Below are 25814 nucleotides of genomic sequence, written 5' to 3'. Positions count from 1 at the left end.
ATAGGCTGTCTGTTTCATGTTTTTACTTAGAGGCCATCTTAGGTTATGGGTAATACCCTCGTGGGGGGCCTGGGGGGGTGAAGTTAAACTCTTGAGGTAAAATAAGGTTCGAGGCTAATTTGACATCCTTGAAATCTCTGTTCTGCATTGCCAGCAATTAAGGAAAAGGGCTATGAAATCAAATTCTCTTTGAGCCTAAAGAACATATTTTCAAGTAGTTACGAGTACGTACATTGTCACATATGCTCAAGTGCACGCACAGATTTCTCCTTTTCCCAGCCGGCGTGTCAATGAGCATTTAATTCTTCCCTTGTCATTTGTATGAGATGTTACGATTGATGTCTGCTATTCATCTTACTAGAAAATTAATCTTTTTTTTTTTTTTTAATTTTTTTTTTCAACGTTTTTTTATTTATTTATGGGACAGACAGAGACAGAGCATGAACGGGGAAGGGGCAGAGAGAGAGGGAGACACAGAATCGGAAACAGGCTCCAGGCTCCGAGCCATCAGCCCAGAGCCTGACGCGGGGCTCGAACTCACGGAGCGCGAGATCGTGACCTGGCTGAAGTCGGACGCTTAACCGACTGCGCCACCCAGGCGCCCCACTAGAAAATTAATCTTATATCTAAGTCATAAGGTGCCCTTTTTCTTTTTCTTTTTGAGAGGCGTGAGAGTCCTGGTTGCGGTATCTCACATGGCACCTTAAGACTCAAACAAGGGATGCCCCTAAGAACAGTAGATCTAGGCAAGTGCAAAGACAAAAAACCGACAGTATGGCAGGCCTTTTTTTTTTTTCCACATTGAATTAATATATTAGAGGTCCATAAATGTAAGCCAAAAAAGTCTCACGATGAGGCTCTTTGTGTGGATATTAACAAAACTAGCACGATCAATATTCTAAAGGGGGAACCATTATACTTTACTCACACTCATTTACATATTCATTCCACTGCTATTTATGGAGCATTCACAGTGTCCCAGATGCAAGGAAGGCACTGGGTAGAAAGTGAATCCGGTCGTGATCCTTGCCCGCAGTGTACCAACTGGAGAACCGCTTATTCAAAACCGTTTTGGTGACAGGTGCACAGTATTCTCGTTCTTTCCGTGTTCTTGATCCCTGTGAAATACAGAGTAGCTCTTTGTTGATTAGTGTAATTGATTTTATAGAATATTCCACACCCCAGCCATGGATTTCCTATACCGTTTGTTATAGAGACTTCTAAATATTATATTTCAACGTTAAATTGTAATTGTTAAATCTTGTGACCTGTTGTTATTTATGTGAGCATTTAATCGTGTTCTGTCGGTAGCCTCGTCCACTCTGTGTTTTACTACTGAAAATTTCCGTGTGAGGGAAAAGGCTTCGTGGCTGAAGATTCTGTAGGCAAAATTCTGTACATACATTTAATGTGATGCTGACACTGGGAAAGATAGAACCGAGGTGTTCGGGGTTCCCTGTGAGGGGGCGGAATGGCAGAGAGCTTGCAGAGCGTGACCCTGAACTAGACCCTGAACCGGCTGCTTGAATGTGGGCCGGCACCTGCAGTGTCGATGGCACTTGGGAGACCGTGTTCCGATTCCTGGTTTGCTGCTGAGGAAGCAGAGGCCCAGGAAGCCCAGTAATTTGCCCCGACCTGTCACGGTCGCAGGTCAGGTTTCCAGAGGAGCCGACTTCGGGATGGAACATAGCACGTAGGGGACACAGGCCGGGCCTTTCTGTTCCTGTGCTGACCAGCCTTGGGGTAGTCTACGTCTGGAAGGAGACGTGGCCCCGGGTGAGGCACTTGTCTTCAGTCAAGGCCACCCCTGAGAAGTGACCGCAGAGGGGGTTCTGGGAGGCGCATCACAGAGCCCTCTGTTGCCACCGGCTCCGTACGTTCCTGTCCCTGCCTCGGTCCACTGTGCCAGGAGCGGGGGACGGAGACCCTGGTGTGTTGAAGGACCGGGGGTCAGCAGCCCTAAGAGGCTATGCTACAGGGACGCACCGTTTTCTGAGAGAAGCCCTCCTAGTTAGGACAGAACAGTATTCTGCAGGCGGGTCCCACCATTTGGGGGTTCTTCAGAAGCGACACCCAGAATAGGACTGCTTATGTCCTAGTTGCGCCCTCGCTTGCAGACTGGTCAGCCACGGTGAAGCACTTGGGGCCTTCGATAAGGAATGTGGGGGCGCCCTTCCTCGCGTTTGCTAAAATCTTCAGAATAGCGAGGTTCACGTGCGCCCCAAGCACGCTCCTCGCTCAGAGCGAGGCCTGAGTTCCTACTTAACCGCTCGCGCTTGCACTTCCTTCCCCCTGGTCCCCATGTGTCTGTGCCCTTCTTCACCCCGCATCACATCGTGCCCTTCTCCCATCTCCCTGACTGTGGATTTCTAATAAACCCATTATGTGTGCCCCTGAGAACTCGTAACTAGCACCTCATCTCCAGGGCGGGTGAGGTTAAATACAGATTCCTGTCTTAGCCGGTGTTACACTAACGATGAAGGATTAAAGACGATAACGGTTAAGGCGGTTTTTCCATCCCTGGGTCAAAAGTAATCACACTTCCCGCTGTAGGGTTTTCCCCAGTGCGTGCTGGGCTTTGCCGTTCGTTGTCGAGTTTGGTTTTGTTCAACTGAGGGCAGTTGCTGTTGCTGGTTTGTATTTACCAGTCTTGGGAGCCGTTATGTCCTTCCTCATCACGGCCTTCTGTACTGTAGTTAAGTATCTTAAAGCAGATCATTGGTTCCTCGGCCTTCATCTACATACGGGAAAAGTAGGAAGAATCTCCCTTCCATCTAAGCATTGTAAAACCATAGTGTTCAAATACGTGGCTAGGTTCTAGAAACTTCGCAAACGGTAGAACTCAAAGGGACCTCTTTGGTAATAGGCTGATGCTCCCATTTTGCTGATGCGCACCTGAGACAGGAGAGGACAGGGAGGGACTTGTGATGTCCTTAAAGCCACCCCACTGTCAGTACAGAGGCGGGACCTCTGGACGGGCCATGTGGTTCTAGGTCCCAAGTGCCTTCGGCTGCTCAATACCACCCCCAAGAAGGAAAGAGGGGAAGGCACTTTTTAGGGAAAGAGAGGCTATTTAATAATCGACCAGGAACATGCGTGCAGATATCTGCCCAGCCCCTCTCGTCGGCCCGTGTTTAGAACAAGGGGCTGGTCAACTGGCATCAGGAGAGCAGAAGAAAGGTGCTCCCCTCCAGCCTCCTTCCTGATGGGCTGTTCTCACCGGAAGCTGCTGAACCGGTGGGTTCCATGCACTGCGGTAGCATTGCTCGGTGGATGAGGCCAGAGGGTCACCAGAGAGGGGATCGCAGAGGCTGGGGTGAAAGAGGTGCCTTCCCACCTGGCTCGTGCCCCGGGGTATTTTTGGAGCATACCGGGTGGAGGTCCTTTTCCTGGGAACATTGAGAACAGGTGGATATGCCTGCGGAGCAAATGTCTTGGTCCCAGCCCCTGTCGCTTTCTCCTGTCTGCCTCTTACAGTGATGTGCACACCTGCCCATTTCCCTTGCTGGAGAGCGAGAGGCCTCTGGGGCTCACCTGTGTGTCCCCCAGGGCCAGGTTGAGGCCTTGTGTCCCTTCACTGAGACTTAGGGATGTGTGTGCACGTGGGAAGTTTTTGCATCAGGCCTGTTCGATGTTGTAGGACTGACTTGTGAGAGTAGGGCTGGTGCATTCTCTTAGAGACGAGATCTGCGTGATTCGTCTGGCCTCCTGAGCGTGCGGACGGATAAATCCCTTTTCACAGCGCCCCTGTGATTTGTCCCGAGACCAGCTAGTAGTAGCCGGACAGACAGGCAGGATCCTGGGCCCTCTCCAGACCTGTGCCTCATGTCCAGTGCTCTTCTCACCTCCTGCTGTAGGTGCTTAAAATAAAACCCCTCTCTACAGACGGTAATTTCCCACCCTGGATACCGTGGAGCTTAACTCCCTCATAACCTCTCCCTTAGGGACAAATCAGCAGATGCTTTCCTACTCTACTAACAATTGCCTAATAATTTTCTAAACAATATTAAAGGTGTTCTCAAACAGATGCAGGTGGGAATTGATTTGTGATGAACACAGTTTAACTTCAATGTGCAATTAGGTGTACCGTGGGTGTACGTGCATAGGGATGGTGGGCCTGCCGGACTCGTATTCGTAACGGGCCCGCACCGCGTCCCAAGGAAGAACGTTACAGCATCGTTTCCTCCCTGGGCTTGAGAGGCAGACGTGCAGTCGGCCTTTTTTTTTCTTAATTTTTTTAATGTTTATTTATTTCTGAGACAGAGAGAGACAGAGCATGAGTGGAGGAGGGTCAGAGAGAGGGAGACACAGAGTCCGAAACAGGCTCCAGGCTCTGAGCTGTCAGCACAGAGCCCGATGCGGGGCTCAAACTCACAGACTGCGAGATCATGACCTGAGCCGAAGCCAGACGCTCAACCAACTGAGCCACCCGGGCGCCCCAACAGTCGGCCTTTTCAAAACTGAGATGGTGCTCGGTGCTTGGCGCTTGGCCTGTAACTCAGAACCGTGTCCCTCCTTCTCTGGGCCTTATTCGGCACGTGTACATTTTTTGGTGCAAACCGTGTCTAACTCGCGTCTAACGTGTGTTTTCGTGTTTTCTCCCCTCAGAGCACTGTTGTTGGGCCTGGCTTCCAATCATAACTTGAAGGGGGTCTCCCTTGATCTCAGCAACTGTGAGGTAAGAGCCCATTTAGACTGTGCACTGGAAGAGATTATAATGGCCTCAAAATTGGCTTTGTCTTTTTCCCGGAGAAAGTGCGATACTGTGATTCCTGAAGGTGTAAGTGAAGCAGAGGAACACACGTTATAGATGTTTCCGATGTTTTGTATTTTGCAAGTTTTATTTACAAACAGCCGCGGAACACCATTCAGAAAGCGTTCAAGTGTGTTTTTAACGACTCGGTTGTCTTTTGTTTGTTTTTTATTTATTATTAGTGCCAGTTGCTTAAGTATTTTATGACGAAGCCTTGAGATACAAAAGCCATAAACTAGCTTTACCGTTATGAAAAATGTAACATACGACATCCCTGGCAAGGGACAGACGCGTGTAATGTAACTTGGACTCGGAGAGTGTCCAAGAGAACGGCTGTCGTGTTATTTTTATTTCTTAATATCTTGACTTAAAACAGGACAGTCATTACAGCAGTTCCAAACACTTCCTACCAAAGAACACAAAGACGAATTGCGACTAAAAGCCTCTGCATTTTAGAGAGTGCCTGAGCGTTTTCAGTCTTGAGGCTCTTAGTTTGTGCGGAGATCAGTAAGAAAATGCCCAGGTACAAACTGTGTGGTCCCCTTGGGGCCCAACTTGACCCAGCACATCAGACTTGGTTTCTTCTTGTCTGGGCTGGAGGTGAGGTCCCTTCGTTCCTGTTCTGGGCCCACTGTTCTCTCCTTCTGGCGTGCCGTGTGCCTCTTCTTCCCCGAGGCCTCCCTGTCCGAGGATCTAGCTCAAATCCAGTCTCCTTTATGCCTGCCTCAGGCTCCTAGGGTTCAATCGGAGTTTGGCCTTTACTAGCTCTGCGGTCCCGGATGAGTTAGATGATAGCGTGAAACCTCAGTGTCTGCGTCCGCAAAATGGAGACAAACATCAGTGCCTCTTCCGGTGGCTTGTTATGGGGTTCAAAGGAGCCCTTCTTTGCAAAGTGCTTCCTGGGGCATCTGGGACATACGTGGGTTGTTTGCGCTTGTCGTTTACCTGTCTGTTGAATTTCTCCCCTGAATGCTTCAGCCCTTCGCGATCTTGTTCTCTTCTGATCGTCTGCTGTTTAATCATGGTGACGTGCTTTGGACGCTGACCCATATGGCGTCCTGCATAACTGTTCAGTTAGCGCGTGCGTGCTCTCCCAGTGAGGCTATCACTTCCCGAGGATACTCCTGCGTCCTGTTCATTTTGTGTTTCCCTCAACTCCTAACAAAATGCCAGGTGCCAAGCCAACGCTGAATGTTGCACAGCATGCTGTACCTCTCTGAAAAGTCTAGAAACTGGCAAGGATGAAATGATACCAGGAAAATTGTTAGTGCAGGATTTTTTTTTTTTTTCTAATTCTGAGCTGGTGTGGACACCAACTGTGTACAATTTACTAGTCATTTTGTTTGGGGAAAAAAGAAAAGCCAGAAAGAATAAAAAAACCCCACAAAACCCCTAAAAACCTGCATCGTCAAATTTTAATGTGTAAATCGGTGTTCTTATATTTATAAAGACAGACTATATAATAGAAACCAAGTCTGGTGGTATGAAATCATTGTTCACCAGTACTTTCTTAAGGGATGTGGCAGTAATAAAAAATTTTGTATGGGGGGGGTGGAGAAGAACAGAGATAGGTAGGGCTACGCTATCAAAAGACAAAAAAAGCCAGTGGGTGTCACCTTAATTGCTCTGTTAGCTCACACTACTAAATTAGCAATGACCCAAACGTTTTACTATCCTGATTAAATACGGTGATTGCTATCAATATGCCATCTTCCATTTAATTATCTGATCATCTGGTTCCCATACTTCAAGATGAAGAAACTGAGGTCTAAAGAAGCCGAAATAATCCAGTTAATTAACGGCAGAATCATAATGAAAGTATGCCTGCCCGATTCTTGTTAATTACGTAGGTAATTGTTAGAACATTACGTATGATTAGACCTCTTCTTCTCAAATAAGTTGTTCGGTACCATATGCCCAAAGAACACACCTTGCTCTGTACCTCGTTCTGTAAACTCCATCGTAATCGCACCGGGAATAACTTTCAAAGACGGTTGTATTTGGTGAACCATGGAAAATCAACATTTTTGTAGGTCAAAAATGGCAGACTCTTGGCGATTTTAAAGGGTTCTACCAAATGGCTAGTAGACTTTTCCCTTTATAAGTTTCCTCTTATTGAGCCAGGAATCCAGATCAAGTGATTGCTCTCTGATGGTAGGGCTGGCCATTATGGTGATGACAATTACAACTTCATTTTGGCCACTCGTTTACGGATTATATGATAACAGCAGCAGTGCTGAGATGGGAGCCCTTAAAACTACCGTGGTACCACGATCTCCCACTGTCTTAATCCTTGAATCACAGTCTTGGTGGCCATTTTGATAAAGTCACATGTTATAGTGCTGCTCGTGGAAATTGGTGAAGCACAAAATTATTTTTCTAAATTAAGGTGTCTTATCACATTTTTCTTCTTACAGACAGGTGTCCGAATCTAACGATATTTCACCTTACTCCTCTCCGTGGTCTAGTAAATCTGTCCTGTAAAGGCGTTAGGGGTTATGGTATTATCTGCGTAGAATGCTTGGCAGTTTGGCATTCATTGCTACCCTTTAATTATTTAGTACTTCAGGGTTTATGTAGTGCTCTCAGAAAAAGTTTTTCACCAACTTGGAAGTTTAAAATTATGCACTTCAGACCATGTTTGTGAGTTCAAGCATCACATCGGGCTCTGTGCTGACAGTGTTGAGCCTGCTTGGGATTCTCTCTCTCTTTCTCTCTCTCTCTCTCTCTCTCTGCCTCTCCCCAACTTGCGCATGCTCTTCCTCTCTCTCAAAATAAATGAATAAACTTAAAAAAAAATGACACATGTGTATCTGTTTTCTGTTCATGCCCTCTCTAGCCATAGTGACACAGACCCCTTTACTGTTAGTTAGCATGCCAGTCAAAATCATGCAAGAATCCAGCACTTAATATTCCCTTATGATCAGACAAATTCTCCACCTGTGGTGGTGAGCAGTGAAACTTCTAGCACCGTGCCGTCTTGGAAGTCATTTCCACAGAGATGACTCACTCAAGATGAGGGGCTGATAGACCTGTCTGAGCTGTAATACTAGACAGTTTCTGATGTGGGCACTGAACAAATTCATCATCCCCTGATGATGCCTCTAATGCTACCACCTTCCCAAGCCACGGAAGCAAAGAACAAATACCAAATACCTTGAAGTCGTTGTATATTTACAAGTAAATAATTTTATTGTGAAACAGCTACTTTGCACTGATGAATTTTTTTTTTAATTTTTTTTTCAACGTTTATTTATTTTTTTGGGACAGAGAGAGACAGAGCATGAACGGGGAAGGGGCAGAGAGAGAGGGAGACACAGAACCGGAAACAGGCTCCAGGCTCTGAGCCATTAGCCCAGAGCCTGACGCGGGGCTCGAACTCACGGACTGCGAGATCTTGACCTGGCTGAAGTCGGACGCTTAACCGACTGCGCCACCGAGGCGCCCCTGCACTGATGAATTTTTAAGTGATGTTTGTATGGGTGTTACAGAAAAATAAATGACCATCATGTAAGATGGTGGCTGAGTTTATTGGGAGGAGAGAGGAGAGGAACTTTGAAGTCAGAATTAAAAGCGTCTACACAGACGGGGCTCCTGGGTGGCTCTGTCGGTTAAGTGTCCCACTTCGTCTCACGCCATGATCTCATGGTTTGTGAGTTCGAGCCCCACATCGGGCTCTCTGCTGACAGCTTGGAGCCTGGAGCCTGCTTCGGAATCTGTGTCTCCCTCTCTCTCTGCCCCTCCCCCCACGCATTCTCTGTCTCTCTCTCTCTCTCTCTCTCTCTCAAAAATAAATGTTAAAAAATTTTTTTAAAGTGTCTCTGCAGATGAAAAGGGAATATAGTCTGTGATATCGTAATAACGTTGTACGGTATCAGATGGCGACCACACTTACTATTGTAAGCATTTCACATAGTGGTCGAACCATTATGTCGTATACCTGAAACGAGTATAAAACACTGTGTGTCGACTACACTTGAGTCGTTTTTTAAAAGTGTCTACATAGGGGCGCCTGGGTGGCGCAGTCGGTTAAGCGTCCGACTTCAGCCAGGTCACGATCTCGCGGTCCGCGAGTTCGAGCCCCGCGTCGGGCTCTGGGCTGATGGCTCAGAGCCTGGAGCCTGCTTCCGATTCTGTGACTCCCTCTCTCTCTGCCCCTCCCCCCTTCATGCTCTGTCTCTCTCTGTCCCAAAAATAAATAAACGTTGAAAAAAAAAATTAAAAAAAAAAAGTGTCTACACAGAAAGCTAAGAATAACTTCCGCTTAAGCAAGTGAGGTTTGATTTTACCCCTGCGGGTTCCTACCCTGTTCGTGCTCTTCTTTCCCCGTGGGTTGTCCTTGTGGTTCCTACAGTGTTTCTGTATTTATTGCCCTGAACGAGGCGTTTCACAGTCATCGGTTCGAACGAGAGAGGCGATTTCTACTTACTGCTGTTAAAAATAAAAGCACGTAGGTACTTAGAAATTACAGAGTTGCTTTCCTTCGACACAAACGTTGTCATTTGGAGACAAAAATCCAAAGGTTGAGGCTGTAACCTTTTGCTCTGTGGGGGCTAAGCTAATAAGTACTGAAATTAACCTTTCATTTACAGGTAACTTCTCAACCTACAGAAAAAAAGAAATCTGTGTTTCTTTAGGCGTTACTCTCGAATTATGTTATCAGTCCATTTGGTCTTATCAGTACCAAAAAGGAGTAATCTTTTTCTATCAGAGAGGGAATCCAAGTAGTTAGGGACGACAACAGAGGGTCAAAACAAAGGGTGGGTACTTCGGACTCAAAAAGGTCCCCTTTGATATCTGGCTCAGCCGCTTGTCTTGCCTTCCTTCATTCAGCCTTTGTCTCTCACCTGTGGGATGGAGATTATAATAGTTTGGGGGACAGGGACAGTATTTGGCACAGTGCCTGGCCCGGCCGTGAGCCATTATCTGGGGAGGAAGGGGATTACTATAGCAAAGCCTTATTTTGCATGCCAGAATTTACAGCGTGGGTCAGTATTGCCTTTCTAAGAGGTTTTACTTAGAAGCTTTATAAATATTCTGTCTTTCCTGAAACCTTTTTTGGAGTCGCCTTCAAAGCTATCTCAAAGCTTTCGAGAAGGGTTAGTCTCATCAATTTCTAGTCATACCTGATTTCTGACACAAAACCGTGTCCCCCTCGACGGCCCGACTTGCCTCTGGACGGCCTGCGGCCGACCCCCATTCACTCACTCTCCACGGGTGAGGATTCAGCATCCGTGTGGATGTTCAAAGAAATGTGTTCCATTGCACGCAAGGTCGGTTCCGAAAGAGGTGCTTCAGAACCGCTTTACACGGCAGCAGTGAAACTGGCTTCCGTACGTATTCTCCCCACGTACCTGTCTCCCTGAAAGCCGGTCTGTCTTTCTGGCCTGTGTTGAGAAATCCGACTGCCTCATCGCCCTGCTTCAGAAGAAAGGGTGAGTGCTGGCCGTGAATCCTTCAAGCTTCATCTCCTTCCGAGTGAGAGGGACCAGTGTCCAAGACTTCAGAGGAGACGCGAAGGCTGATTACGATGGCTGTGAATTAGTCGTAGGGCTCGGCGTAGAACTAGCTCTTCCAAGGAGAAACTTTCCTGCACGTTATCCCACAATTCCTGGCAAGATGCTTTGAGGATGCGTTCGAAAAACACGCACTAGATCCTAACATTTGTAATGAGGAGGATACAGCCGCAAGGGAATAGACACTTTGGAGGCAAGGGCATCCAAGCTGACAGCGGTTCACCCAGCTTGGAGGTGACAGGCAGGTTTGCTGTGTGTGTGGCAATCCCTGCACCCCCCCCGCCCCCACCCCCTGCACGGATCCGTTTCCTATCGGGTGGGGTGTGGGCTGCAAAGCAGAAAGTGTCTCAGGGCAGGAAGCATATATGAAACACGCAACTGTTTGCACCTTGGAAATGACTATTTAGATGTATCTTCTTTAGGTTCTAAATTGCCTCTTGGCATCCAACCCCACTTAGCAGAGAGGACATTTCGAACCCGATCTTGTCAAACCACTTTTTGTCCTAGGAGAAAACCTATGCTACGCACAGTTTTACGTGAGAAGATTTCCCAGGCTAAAAATTATTTTTTTAATTGCCACATTGAGACCCCCCCTGTAGAAGAGAAAGTGGTAATTTCGGGGAGGGGTTATTTTATATTGAAATCTGTAATATTTGCTGCATCTTTTTAAATGGCAAGCGATCTTGAGGAAGGGCAATGAATTATTCAAAGTTCTCTCCAGATTTCAGTTGTCCTCACTTCTGTTATGCCCGTCGATGGCTGTTTGGGTATCAGATAGAGCTGTTTGCTTAGAGTAATATCTGAAATGTTCACCTTCCTTGAGTGAGAGGGCACTTCTCTCTTGAAAGAAGCCTGAGTTTATTTTTAACATTTCCAAAAGTATTCTGTGATTCAGTCCCATTTACTCCTCTTTGATCTTGCTTTCTTTTAAATAACGTTAGTGTGTGGGATCCGAATGGGGGTAATTTCAAAATGAGTTTTACGTGCACACATGCAGACACAGCCTCTGATTATGCAAATTCATTTAAAAGGATTTTCATTTACAGTAATAGAAAAGCTTTTACTGTTTTGGGAAAGCTTTCGCTTTGGGGGAGTTTTAGGCGTCTAATAACCCATGAATTCGATCAAATGTTTTTGGTAACTGAAGATCAGTTATACTCTTAAATTTTTGATCTTTGTTTTGGGAGAATTTAGTTGGAAGCGTTTTTCTCTTTTGCTTCTTTACATTGTGTGTTGATAGAGGCTTCAGCTTCTCTGTTGTGCTAACTGCTGATAACATGTTTTTATTTTTTTCTCCTTGGGCTTTCCTTAGCTTGGCCACTGTGTAAGTACTTCATCAATCAATAAATTAGGGTCGGGTGATATATTTGATTGTTTTGAACTATTGGAAAATGTTTTAGGGGTGTATGCTGCAAATATTATCAGTCAAGTTCCAGAAGTAAACAGAATTGAGCACTGAAGTGTCACCTATATTTTCCAGACCCGTAAATGGAATATTTTTACCATACTTTATAATAATAACCAGCAGAGATTTTCTTGTAGAAATTTTACTTCTCAACAGAGACGTGACTAACAGCAAATAATAAAACTGTGCAGACTTAGGCACTTATGTTTATCTTCTCAAAAGCATAATTTTTTTCATGCTCTGAAAATCAAATTATGTTTCTCTGAAGTGTTTGCCTGAAGTACTTTTTTGCTTAAACTTTGACGCAGTCTGAATATACATTCACTTCTTCGAGCATGAACACGCTGTGATCTGGAGCGGTGCTTCTCAAAACTCGTCGTGGTGAAGAGCTTGCTGGTGGTGGTGGTTTTTAAGTTTCCGTGCTATCAGAAACCGATACTTTTGCAACAATGTCGTAAACTCAGAAGCCGATACTTTTGCAACAATGTCGTAAAAATTTAATGTCGAAAAGAGATACGTGAAAAGACAAAAAAATACAAGCCCTCAAGTTTTACCAGTTGATGCAACAGGCCTAAAATTCTTATTACTAAGGTTCCTAAAATATTTGTTGTCAGTTTCTGCCCGCACTTTGCCTAAGACCAGTAGTGAGAACTTTGCAGACTGCCACCGGTCCGGGGACCACACTTTGAGTCGTAGCAGGCTGCTGGGGTCAGCGTAGAGCTGATGTGCTAAAGATGGGCTCGGGGCAGTTGGGTAAGCTCGAGAGCACCTAGGAATGCAGCCGGGGGTAGTGAAATGGGCCTGCTGACCCTTGGCAGTTGCTCTACGCTCTGGGTTCTAAGGCCCTCAGCTGTGGACTTGGTTGGTCTTGGTTTCCCCGGAGTGTGTAGACCAGCCTCCTGGGGAGGTCTGCCTGTCTGTGACGCTCCCCTTTGCAGTTCACGTCAGGCCCCCCAGAGTAATCTGCTGTCACTGTAGAAGGTAGGGAAGGCTGAATTTAAACACCTCGACTGAAATACTTGTGAATGAAGAGGCGATCCCTGAAGTCCGTGCAAAGCTCTGTTTGACACCCAAGTAGCCGGGAAAATTGGCAGGGTTTGTTTCCGGGTACCGTAAGACTCCTGCATCTCAAGTAGTGAAGAAAGGATTCTTTCAATTCTTACCTCAAAACCTGAACGAGTAGCATTTTTGCATTATGGTATAGAAGTTTAGATAAATTTTAATTTTCTTACATCAAGAGAGAAACCACCCTGTCCCCTTGGTATATAGTAGGTTCCCAGTAAAGGATAGTTTCTTTCCCTTATTAAATAGTAAGTTTGCCGAGCAGAGGGGCCACAGCTCGGGAAATCTGCATCCTTTACAAGGTAGTAGGAACTCAAATAGTTGCTAAATGGAACACAAAAGATACTCTGACCTCTAGAAACAGGCTTTTGGTTTTGTCGAAAAGATGCAAATTGAGTTTTATAGGTTGCCTTTCTCTTTAAAATAAATTAGGTAATGATAGGAAAGGAAATTAGTTTTGCTGTAAGCCAACCATAGTAATATTTTACATTAATCTAACATGTTTTTCTTCTATGGCTCAAAGAGTTTATGCAAATCGTTTTGTAATCCCCGTCAGCTGTTTACTTTGCGGTAGACCTCACACCCTTTGTGTTGGGTGACTGGGGACAGGTCCTTCCTGAAGTAGTTGACAGTCAACAAGAGGTGTTCTTCATTGTCTCCTTTGGTGGTTTTGCTGCTGCTTGGTGGAGTTATACCCTGAAATCTGGAACAATCAGACAAAACCGTAACTGTTTCTCAGGTACAAGAAGGATCAGTTAGGTTTCCAAATGTCAGAAATGAAGAAAATTCCTGTGGGTTGACAGAGAGTATGGTCTCCATCTTTCTCTTTCTTTTTCTAGTGATTTCCAGATTTATGTCGTGGGAAACCTTAGCAATGATCAGCGATTGGCTCTTTACCCATTGATGATAGCTATTCTGGAGTTGAGAAGCTTTTTCTTTGGCACTAAGTTTGAGACCATATCTCCATTCATTCATTCATTCATTTATTTTGGGGGTTACGCCTCGAGTTGGTGACTACTTGACCTTGTGTTTGGTTTGTGTTTCTCCAGCTGAGGTCCGCAGGTGCACAAGTGCTAGAAGGCTGCATCGCCGAAATCCACAATATCACCAGCTTAGACATCTCCGATAATGGTAAGCTGGAAACCAGAAAAGACGTGGAAATATTGTTTGAAGTTAGTAAAGGGAAAAGAGAAAGCCCAACCTAGACAACGCCTTGACAAACGTGTTATTTTACTTCTTGACTAATTAATAGGGCTTTTAAATCTAACAAAATTTACTATGGAAGAAATATGTGCCAAAGTCTTCATAAGTTGATACCACGGCCAAAAATGCCAGGCATGTAATAAAACAATTAAAAAGAAATTGTCCTCAGAACATTGATAATGATCTTGATCCAACCTTTTGCATTCATGGTGATAATAAAATTGAGTCCTTGTTTATTTACTCAGGAACTTGTTTATTTAGCTTCATTTCTGCCAATTATAGTGGCTTGTGAGTTTGAACCTGTTAAATTTGCATAGACAGCGGTAGTTAACCTCCCAGCGAACAGGATGTTGGGTCTTCTTTTAGAAAATCATGGGCAGAGAGGAGACTTCCGCTTTCCCATTCCTTGCTGCCTTGACTTAGCCACTGACTGTGTAAGAGATTTAGGTAAGTCTTAGCAGAGAGCGAGTTGATCCCTGTGAAATAATAGGACACGGAAAGGGAGCAGAACGTTCCTTTGAAAAGAAAAAACTAGAATCCCGGGGCCCTCGGGACGGTAGAGAAAGTCACCCAAGTGACCCAAAGTCACCTTTGCTCAGTTGTGTTCCAGCTGAGAATTTATTTATACACACGTGTTTTGATTCTCTGCTTTCTCTCATTCTTTCCAGGTTTAGAATCTGACCTCTCCACCTTAATAGTGTGGCTCAGTAAAAACAGATCAATACAGCACCTGGCGTTAGGCAAAAATTTTAATAATATGAAATCCAAGTAAGAACTTTGATTTTTTTTTTTATATGACAATGATGAAAACAATCAGCCTCCTGAAAGCTTATTTGATTCCACTGTCCATATCTTTAAACTCTTTAGAAATCTGACACCTGTGTTGGACAACTTAGTACAGATGATTCAAGACGAAGAATCGGTGAGTAGTATTTTAAAGACCTTCTGCCGAAAATCTTTTGTTTGTTACCACACTTCCTAATTGTGTCGACGGGGTTAACGCTGCTATACTTTCAGATGATTTTATCTCTATGCACAGTTTCTGTTTTTTAATGAAATAAATACATGTGCTTTAGTATAGTTAGAGAATGTACTTAGAATCGCTTACTCTTCACTTGACCTCATTACTAATTAAAGGAAGATTGTAACTAAAAGATTAAAGGAAGTATAAATTGACTCCTAAGCCTATCTTTTAATAAGACTTACTCCTTCCTCACTTTGGTTAATGCACTAACCTGCGAGCATGACTTTCTTCAATCTAGTGGACTCTATGACCTTATATCATGCTGGGAAACATCATACTGCTAATTTGAATTTCGTCTAGTAATTATGTAGAGTTACAAGAGACTAAGAAAGTTGTTGCCCGTCTTAAATTGCTTCGAGAGCTCTAGTGGTCCTCCTTATCTTTTTATTCCCTTTGGCTGTTCCTGGCCAAGACTTGGTTCGGAGGAAAGAAATGTAATTTTAATTTTCTAGTGTTTTATTTTATTTTTGAGAGAGAGAGAGACAGAGCACGAGTGGGGGAGGGGCAGAGAGAGAGGGAGACACAGAATCTGAAGCAGGCTCCAGGCTGTGAGCAAGCTGTCAGCACAGAGCCCGATGCGGGGCTCAACCCCACGAACTGTGAGATCATGACCTGAACTAAAGTCGGACACTTAAATGACTGAGCCATCCAGGTGCCCAAGAAATTTAATTTTAAATAGCATCCTATTTTGCTGCCTTTTAAAATGTATTAGAAAAAAGAAAAAAAAAAGATATTATATGGACAAAGCAAAAAACACTCTACTATGAATTCCTTTAACTTAAACCGGTGTGTCTTAAGTTTTGTACCTTATATTTTACTGATGCTCTTTAAGATTTGGTCCATGTCTTATTTGAGTCCTATTTGGCCACCAGCCAGCTTTTCATGGTTCCTAAAATCCAAATCGATTTGTATTCCTCCAGTGAAGACTCACATTATTCATGTTTGGTGATAGCGACTTTGTAGGTCGTAAGAGTGATTTCCTATGTGAATCATGTGAGATATGACACATTTTTAGAAAGTGTCATTTTCCCTTTTGAATGCATACAGGGTAGTAGCAAATTCTTTTACGACTGGATGCTGACTTTGTGAGAAAAAGCTGAGGGGGCAGGAGAAGTGAAGCCTGGAACTTTTCTACCTCTCTGCCTGGCTCTAAGCTGGAGGGTGGGAGAAAATTCTGTGGTCCTGCCCCTTTATTGTGTGGATATGATTTCCAACCTAAGGGCTGGAAATGAAACTCATTATTATTTAACGATTTGGAGCACTTTTCTTTGCCCTCATTTGCTAACAGACTCCATATTGTGTCACTTTTATACAGGGCTATTAAAATTAGGGGCATAAATCAGAATTTATGCAGTTAGTTGCGCATGGTTCCCTTTGACTTTCTACCACCCTGCTGTTAGTTTCTGATTTCCCAGTATTGGCCCAGTTTTAAAAGATTGAGGAAGCTAATTCTGCAGAATCACATTTAATATTCACCCCAAATACTTGTTTCTTAGCACGTTTTAGGAAAATTTCTATTTTTTGAAAAACATGTCTTAAAATTTCGTGTTTTTGCTTATCACATGAGGCTCTTTCGTTTCTGTTATTTCCGAAGTCTCTCCCTTAAAAACAATCTTGATATTTAAAACACCCCTCAGAACGTGTTTGCCAGCGGTAAAGTTTGCCATGTCGGTGTGGATCCCGTCAGGTTACGAGTCTGAGAAGTGGGCCGCTAATAATATACAGTGGAAAGCTCCTTATGTTGGTGTCATTGAAGCGTGGGTGGCTTTTTCAAAAGGCAACCACCTTCTGGTTTTTTTCTCCTGAATCGGTAATGTGCACAGTTCAGAACGATTAGGAGCTGAGTCTTAGGACTCTAAAACTTCCGATGCCTGACGCAACCGGGCTTTTTATTTTAGTTTTTAAGATAATTGTGCAGTTATCTCTTGCTTCCTACGTTGTGACCTTGGGCTCCTACAGCCTGTTCTCCGACAGCCCAGGGAACACTCTGTTCACCCTGTGTTGCGTGTTACGTTTGGCTGGAAAACCTAGACGCCCGTGGGTTCCAGTGTCGCCTCGGCTAGAGACAGTGGGTGTCAGGCGACGGAGCCCAGAGCCCGGGGACAGTAACGCTCAGGGGCCCCGACGACAGGGGAGCTTGTTTTGAAGTATTCCACGCCAACTCGTGCCGTAACCGGCCGAAGCGAACGGGCTTCCCCTGGGAGTGCGGGCTGCGAGGAGACAGATTCTCAGGTTAAGCGTGTTCGGCTATGAAAAGAAACAAGAAAATAGTCACGTTACACGCAAGTGCAATAGATCAGGTAAGGGATGACCTTATAAATACGCACGCAATTCAGGCTGTTCTGTTCGTATTAATGACTCTGCCCATTATTTTTAAGTGCTACCTGGGGTGTATTAGAGTTTGAATATAGTCCTGGAATTGGTGCTTGCTAGCTCGAAGACTTGGCAACTTTCCGGTATTAGGAAGAAGCTGCAATATATCATTTTTGTGGTAGTCGCATAGAGACCATTGAAATGATGAGAGATGCGATTACAGCTTTTTATTAAAGGAACACTGCATTTGTTTTCACTTAAAACATTAAGTTTCCCGAGTCTGAAGCATTTTGGTTCAGTTTTTTCCATTTCTTTGAGTGTAAGATCTCAGGAAAACCAAAACAACCTCGCGAAACCTGCCTGAGTCTAACACATGCAGGCTTTCAGGTTTTAATTGCCTTAGCACTGACCATGCCATTAACTTTAAAAAATTGGATCCAAGTTAAAAAAAAATACATCAAATTACTGCATTACCTTTTGATTTTACCATGGCTCTAGTAAGTTTAGAAAACGTGGTCAAATTTGGACAATGAGGACAATCACTACGGTCACTTGGTAAACTGGAGTCAAACGCATAATGCCACTCTGTGGATGTCTGAGTCTCGAAACCATCGGTACCGTCGCCCCGCTTCCTGCAGCCTTGAGACAGATGCACCGTGAACATGTCAGTGGCCAGTGGTTGAGTGGCCACACTGTGTGTGCGGGTCACGCGGACCACCGGGCACATCTTGAGAACGCCGTTCGCATGGGCCACGGTGGAACGTGGGTGACCCTGGAAGTTGTTCCCGGAATCCCACTTTCCCGAAATGTCAGACTTAATGGAGTAAGCTCCTAGAACTGTTTAGTACGGCTGGGCCTGGGTAGACTGCCTTAAGCAACCCAGAAGACATCCACGTCCCCCAGGGAAGTCTGAGATCTGGCTCTCAGGGCCACATTGGTTCAAGCTCTGGAATTTCCACCACTTTATTATTTCAGTCATGGCTGAATTCAGGGCTTGCAAACTCAGATGCCTATGCGGCTAGGGAGGTACCGTAAACAAGAAAAGGGAACTCGGCAGGGAGCCCTCTTCATTGGTTTGGCCTGTCTCTGGACCACGTGGCTTTCAGTCTTCAGCTTAAATGGGCATTGAGTGGGCTAGTTTGGATTCATCATACAGCTTATGCTGATAAAAACGTACAGATGTTTGACTTTTTCTCTGTTTTAAAAAACTTCTGTGTCTTCTGACTGGTACTCATAAAGCTAAGGATGATCGTTGAAAAGATTGAGGATAAGCCACAAGGGGCAACATTGTGTAGGAGCTCAGAGCACAAGTGTGGAACCAGACTTTCTGGTTCTGTTCAGCTGTTTTGTTTTGTTTTTTTTTTAATGTTTATTTATTTTTGAGAGAGCACCAGTGGGAGAGGGGAGAGAGAGGGGGAGACACAGAATCTGAAGCAGGCTGCGGGCTCCGAGCCATCGGCACAGAGCCCGACGCGGGGCTCGAACTCACGGACCGCGAGATCACGACCTGAGCAGAAGTTGATTGAGCCACCCAGCCCTCGTCCAGCTACTTTCTAATGGTGCAGCCTCGGTTGGGCCATTTAACCTTTCTGTGTCTCATTCGGGAAATGGGGATAACAGTGCGGAATATCGAACCCGAAAGTGCTGGGTTGCTGGGAGGATCCTGGGACAGTAGTTAAGGACAGTGCCCGTTCGGTAAATGTCAGCTATTAATAATCTTGGCTGGTTTTTATTTCGCATTTGTTCTCTGCTAGCATTTTAAGATGTCATTTCACCTTGCATAAAAATAAAATGGGTAAAAAGGGATAATGTAGCCGTACGGAAGCTCAGAACTCTTCTCGTACTGTTTTTGCTTCGTCCCACCCCGCACTTCAAAAGAGCTGGCCACTCTGGGTATCTCCGCACGCTTCCCTTAGGAGAGCGGTGGCCACTGTCCAGCCCTGAAACACGAGCCCTCCACGTTTGACTGCAAAGGTCCATTTTATCTCGAACCATCGGGGGCCCATCTGTCAGTGTCTTGTAGCCAGAAGTTTCAACGGGAGACCCTTGGAGTGTGCGTGTTGGGCACCTTCCCCGGGGGCTCTCCGTGAAAGGGGTCACGGAGCGCGGTGGCTGCCTCGATGAGACCGCGTGAGCCCCGCCTGTTGTTCCCTCTCAGCCTCTGCAGTCCCTGTCCCTGGCCGACTCGAAACTCAAGACCGAGGTCACCATCATCATCAATGCCCTGGGAAGCAACACCTCCCTGACCAAGGTGGACATCAGCGGGAACGGAATGGGGGACATGGGAGCAAAGATGCTGGCCAAGGCGCTGCAGATCAACACCAAGCTCAGGTACGCGGGTCTGGTACCCGGCCCCGGGTACGGAGGCTTGCCCTCTGGAGGGCCCTAGAAGGCCCTGGAGAAGATTCTGGCCCTCAAGCACTGGAGAGCTGACTGTGTCCCAGTGGGGGCTGAGTTTCCCATCGGGCCAGCTGGGAAGGAGGAGTAATGACGTCAAGTCTTTTTGTCCTAGTGTAGAGGGAGGAGGAGTGTCCCCACTTTAGACACGGTGAGTCCCACGTACTGTCGTCTCAAAGATTTCCACCGTGACCTGAAACCTGACCTGAAGAGAAATGGTACTGTGTTCTCTTTCGCGTCGGGGTAGACTGCTGTGTGCGCACGGCGGAGCGGTACGGGAGGGCTTTGCAGCCGGTGCCAGTGAGCAGAGCTAGAGAGACCGAAGGAACCGCATGAGGGGCTTCCCTGTACTTGGCCGTGAGCCCAACACGCTGCTTCCCCCTGCCCACCGCTGCCCATATAGAGGCTTAAAAGCCAAGGGATGCAGGAGGTTTGTCGGTTCAAAGGCAAGTTCATGATGGGTGCTAACAATTCTGTTTAGTGGTTTTCCTCCACTTGGAGTGTTTCCCAAGTGTGGCTCTTCTTAAGGACTGGCTGCGTGGTAACCACTTTATTAAGGACCACGGTGCCATCCGTCCTGTGGAGAGATCCAACTGCTACCTAACCCGGCAGTCTGGTTAAGGAAGAGTTCATTCGCAGCGTGCTTCAGGGGCTCTTTCTTGATGTTTCTGGACGCTTCCCTTGCTCTCCTGAATCTTCTGTCTGCACTGAAGGCAGAAGCCAAATACTGCAGCACTTTCTCTGAAGGTCAGGGTGTGTGGAAAGAAGGCCATTGGGGATCAGGAAGGGAAGCAGTTAGAGGTGTGATTCTTGGATCAGACGACTAAACGCTGTTTCACGTGTCCGGGGAATTGACAGACACCAAAATACCTCTGAAGTATTCATATCCTGGAAGTAAAATGGCACTTCTCTTCCAAAATAGATTTTGTGTCTGAAAAGTAAACAACCTCCTATTTGTAGAAACGGAGGCTTTACCAGCAGCATGAGCCCGGTGCTTGGGACGTCAGGGTCATGATGAAAACATAAGACAGGATTCCTGCTAGTCGTTTAGAACGGAAAAAAGTCTCAGTACCTGAAATTCTTTGTTTTGGACGAGAGACTCCTTAACATCTTTTATAAGCAGCTCCAGATGTGAATACTAGAATATTACTACTTGCAGAATATGGGGAGAGTGTCCTAGAAATCAGGTTCTGTAGAGTTTTCTGGTTACAAAGCGTCAGGCAACCTAATGGTATGTTAACGAGTACGCTGTTGCTTTCAAGCATGGTTTTTTCTCACGCTACGTGAGCAGCAAATGAGTTAAGAACGTAATGCGTAATGTTGGAAGAAATGCTCATCCGTGCTCTGCTTACAACTAAGTTGAATGTTATTCCTTGCTTATTGTGCTAAGATATCGAGATAGTGTTGTCTTTAAGTATTCATCTTCACTGCAGAATTATTTCCTCCGTGCCTAAATGTCCGGTCATTTCTGGGATTTGGTTTTCAAACAGGACCGTGATATGGGACAAGAACAACATCACCGCACAAGGCTTTCAGGATATAGCTGTTGCCATGGAAAAGTAAGTGTTAATCGGGCCTTCTTTCTGGAAAAACACAGAGGAACCAGTGGTGTTTGTTTGTTTGTTTGCTTTTGCCGTGGTGTGATAAAAGTAACACTGGACTGGGAATGGGAAGATCCAGGTCTGAGTTAGCCAAATTCCTAACCAGCCACGGAGCTGGGAAAACGTGGACTTTCTCCTGGTGCTCATTTCTTCATGTGTTTAATGAGGCCAGAGACGCACCATCGTGAGGCTTAAACGATTTCACGGTGGAGGGGCCACAGGACAGTCAGCTTGTGTTCTTTTGTGGGTTCATGTTCTATTTCCATCGGGGTTTGCTTTTTTTTTTTTTTTTTTGCCCATTATGACAACTCTGAATCCAGTGAAGAGAAAAAAAGCTAAGGTCCAGAAAATAAAAATGAAATTGGGGTGGGGCGCCTGGATGTCTCCGTTGGTTGAGCGTCCGGCTCAGGTCATTATCTCGTGGTTCATGAGTTCGAGCCCCACGTCGGGCTCTGTGCGGACAGCTCAGAGCCTGGAGCCTGCTTCGGATTCTGTGTCTCCCCCCTTTCTACCCCTCCTCCACTTTCGCTCTGTTTCTCTGTCTCTGTTTTATTTGAAAAGAAATAAACGTTAAAAAAATTTAATAAAAAAAATTTTTTTTAAATGAAATTGAGGAACGGCAGGCTCATTTGTCTCATTACTGTAAAAGGCTTTATTACTGTAGTAACTAAAGTCTGCAATTATTATTAATTGTCAAGTTTGCTTTCCCGGTAAATGAAATGAGGCAATAATACAAAGATGGCTGGAAGAAATTCTAGAAATCTGGTTCTTCCCAAGCTCTTCAGCCCTCATATTATATTCTGAAAGCAGACATGATCAAAGCGGATTTACGGCATTAAAAATGAGAGGTGACAAAACTAGCCCATAAGGAGCTAGTACCATAGAAGCCAGTCCCCTGGGGAAGAGGCGGGGGTCCGCAGTATTCGTGTTTTTTCCCCCTGATTTCCCTTCGTGCAGGAGGCCTCCTAGGTGGGGCTCTCATGGCCGGCATGGTGTCATGGATAAAACCCTGGGCCTGGGGTGAAGAGCCATCCAGTCAGTCGGTGGCTCTGTCATCAACGAGCCAGTCCTGAGCAGAGCATTGCACCTTTCTGATTGATTGTCCTCTGGAAAGTGGGAAAGGCAGAGTCAGTTAGCCCTGCGTGCCTTCCAGTTCTAGATCCCAGGGTCTAGATCCGATTTCGCCCGGAGGTCAGAATTGCCGCCCCCACAGCGTCCCTAAATCCAGATGAGACAGCTTGTCCCACGGCTCCCGGGAGCCCTCCGGGACTGCAGAACCACCTACAATTACTCCTGTTGCACCGCAAAGCCTTCACATGGAAACGTGTATTTACAAATAGCCGCATTTGGGTGCTAACAGCATGGTTGCGGCCCGCGGTAGACTGCCAGCCCACGCTGGTGTTTGTGAGAGGCCAGAAGCACGCACGCCCAGCACCCAGCGTCTCCAGATGATGCAAGGGCTCCCCGGATCACAGTCCCGTACGTCCGCTGTGGTCCAGGATGCGAGTGCCTCAATATCACATTTGGTCTAAATAAAGTTCCCGGGCTCTGGAGCATAATCGCGGCTGGATGAGGGAAAGGAAAATCTTCAAGGCTGCAAAAAAGATGCATTGTCTCTTCGTTTCATTTGGCTAGCTCCTCTTAAACAAAACACAGTCTTGTTAAAACAAAGTTAAGGTAAAAATTGAAGTAATAGAAATAACAGCCTGGTTTTTTTTAATAATTTCTTTTTTTTTTTTTTAGTTTATTTATTTATTTTGAGAGAGACAGAGACCAGGGGAGGCAGAGAGAGAGAGAGAGAGAGAGAGAGAGAATCCCAAGCAGGCTCCACACTGCCAGCACAGAGCCCAACATGGGGCTTGATCTCACAAAGCATGAGATCATGACCGGAGCCGAAATCAAGAGTCGGACGCTTATCCGACCTGGGGGCCACCCAGGCACCCCAGTAACAGCCTTTTTCTTTGCTGGTTCTTTTACGTTAAGCCATCCTAAGTTGGACTGAAGCACATCTTTTCGATCAGATAACAGCCATATAGATGACTGCTGTTAGTAAGATCGTTGCTTATTTTCTCTATTCTTCACGATTACTACCTTATGTTAGTATATTAGTCGGTCATCTGAACATCCGCGGGAATCACATTGTGTTTCGAGACCTGGGACAAGGCAGTTGTGACTGTGCAGTCCCAGTGCTCCGGGAGAACACCCCACTTGTCACCACGTGACCCCAAAGGTCGTTCTTCCTGAGTGTCCTGTAACGGAAGTGGGTAGGCGGCTTTGGGGTGGGAGAGAGGAGGCCTCTCCAGGGCCAGCTTGTGGTCTGGGAGCGGGTACACAGAGCAGCTTGTAGGGGGACCAGGCCCAAGGGTCAGGGTGCAGACTCAGAGGTCAGTGTTGCTTGCTCACACGGTGATGACTCCGTCTTGCACTCCTGTCCCTCTCCGGCTGGTCAGCAGCGGGGGGATAATATGTGGACACAATTTTCCACCAGCGGTTTCATTTGGAGTCGAGAGCCCGGTGGCCGTGGCCGAGTGTGAACCAGACCCCCGGGACCTGCAGAGGTCGGGGAGGGGGGTGGAGCCGGGCGGGAGGTCCTGCGAAGCAGCTTTTCTTTTTTTTTTTTTTTTTTTTAATTTTTTTTTTCAACGTTTATTTATTTTTGGGACAGAGAGAGACAGAGCATGAACGGGGGAGGGGCAGAGAGAGAGGGAGACGCAGAATCGGAAACAGGCTCCAGGCTCTGAGCCATCAGCCCAGAGCCTGACGCGGGGCTCGAACTCACAGACCGCGAGATCGTGACCTGGCTTGAAGTCGGACACTTAACCGACTGCGCCACCCAGGCGCCCCCGAAGCAGCTTTTCTAAGGACAGCTGCTGCTCTCGTTTAAAGGGGCCCAGAGCCCAGTCAGACTATTTTTGTGCCTGCTAATGTCCTTGCTTTGCAAACAGATGCTTTGGTTTCGTTTTGAATTCTTCCTCCGTCGGTTTGGGTCTGGCCGTCACACGTTGTCACTGCGGTGATCCGGGTACGTTCAGAGCCGTTGGTGACGAAAACCCACGTGGCACATTGCTGGCAGACTTATTTCCTGGCCTTCCTCTCCGTCCGTCTTTGCAGTGCCAGGCTGAGAATCAGGTTTTGAAACCAACAGAACCAGATGCCTGGCAGTCATGCGTTTTATAAAACGGTGCCAGCCGACGAGGTTGCCCGTGGGACCGCGCACAGAAGCCTGACCTGTAATCAGGGGCCCTGAGATAGTCTGTGAGCTTAGAATTTTCTAAGACACTCTGTCAGCTGTCTCTGGGTTTTAAAAAGGAGTGCTGAATTAAGGCGGCAGGACGTTATTTGTAAATAAACGTGACTTTCTCCTTTTTCTAGGAACTACACGTTGAGATTTATGCCAATTCCCATGTATGATGCGTCTCAAGCCCTAAAAACAAACCCTGAGAAAACAGAAGAGGCTCTGCAAAAGGTATTGGAGGTTTGATGGCTTAATTGTAATAAATTCGCATTTGAATGGAGTTGGTAGTAATAATTCTGAACATAGGAACGGTACTTTGTGTTTCGCAAAGCTTTTTTTACATTAGCTTGTGTTCTTGCGACTGTAACCGGCGTAATGCATGACTGAGGGAGGAATGACGTAAGACGAAAATTGGTCATGAAATGTAAGTGGACTGACATTCCTACCGCATCAGCAGGCTGGAGCTTATGCACAGAGAACTTGTGCGTCCTCAGAGAACATGTGGAACTGAATGTCAGCTCGTGCAACCTTTATCCTCAGCTGCTGGAACCTTCCCTCCTTATTAAGAATGTAGGATACGAATGAGATCTCTTTTTACCATCTTTGTTTATAAACGTCTCTGATTCCACACACATTCCCGGCTCCTTTCTGGCAACCCCGGAGGATGATGGGCATCTCCGCCTTCCAAGTCCAGCCGTCCCTGGTGCCCGTGACCCCGCCGTCTCTGCCTGCGTGGGGAACTTGCCCTGCGGGTCACTCTCTCGCTGTGCCGTATCCCCATCCTTCTCTTTCTGTGGTTAGGGTCACCTTTCTCGATGTTTAGATATGCTCCAGGATGTCCCATCTGTAGAAGCCTGTATTGTGGTGGTAGATGGGACTCTTGGAAATCTTTTTCCTCCCTCTTTGTCCTCATGGTGGGTGGCACCGTCCAGCCTCCCAAGCTTGACTTTTCTTTCCTGCGTCTGCCGTAAACACGCACGATCATCATATTGACAGATTCTGTAGCACCAGTCTCTTGATTAGCTCTGTTCCCCTCTCTTCCTGTTACGGATGCATGTGTTCAGGCCTCATCATTTCTCAGCAGGATCGCTACCTCCTCTTTCGGTCAAGGAAAGCCACCTTACTCACGACACATGGGAACAGACCAACGTCTCCAGCCCAGCCCTCCCCAGTGGCTTTTAGAATAAAGCCTGCTCTCCTTGAATTGGCATGCAGTTCTGCCCGGGATCTGCCTCCTGTCCTCTGCCACCTTCGTTTCTTACCAGCCCTGCCTCTTCGCTTTGCTCTGCTTCAGGGAACTTGTTA

The 25814-nt window shown here is 46.2% G+C and overlaps 1 protein-coding gene across 4 annotated transcripts in view; it reads left to right on the top strand.

Moving 5' to 3' along the window:
• CARMIL1 (capping protein regulator and myosin 1 linker 1) overlaps positions 1-25814 on the top strand; it is a 313766-nt gene that overhangs the window by 188913 nt on the left and 99039 nt on the right. For 2 of the 4 annotated variants that reach the window (XM_040460655.1, XM_040460653.1), the window contains exons 17-24: positions 4609-4678; positions 11582-11593; positions 13786-13867; positions 14608-14707; positions 14807-14861; positions 19435-19607; positions 21164-21232; positions 24647-24740. In XM_040460655.1, coding sequence (XP_040316589.1) covers positions 4609-4678; positions 11582-11593; positions 13786-13867; positions 14608-14707; positions 14807-14861; positions 19435-19607; positions 21164-21232; positions 24647-24740 — 655 coding nt within the window. The remainder of the gene's footprint in view (positions 1-4608; positions 4679-11581; positions 11594-13785; positions 13868-14607; positions 14708-14806; positions 14862-19434; positions 19608-21163; positions 21233-24646; positions 24741-25814) is intronic. The other 2 variants (XM_040460656.1, XM_040460654.1) reach the window with 1 other exon arrangement.

The sequence above is a fragment of the Herpailurus yagouaroundi genome, unplaced genomic scaffold, assembly GCF_014898765.1.
Source record: "Herpailurus yagouaroundi ecotype Mexico unplaced genomic scaffold, PumYag 250, whole genome shotgun sequence".
Taxonomy (NCBI): Eukaryota; Metazoa; Chordata; class Mammalia; order Carnivora; family Felidae; genus Herpailurus; species Herpailurus yagouaroundi.
The sequence above is the reverse complement of the archived record's forward strand: the minus strand, read 5'-3'. Positions and strand labels throughout refer to the sequence as shown.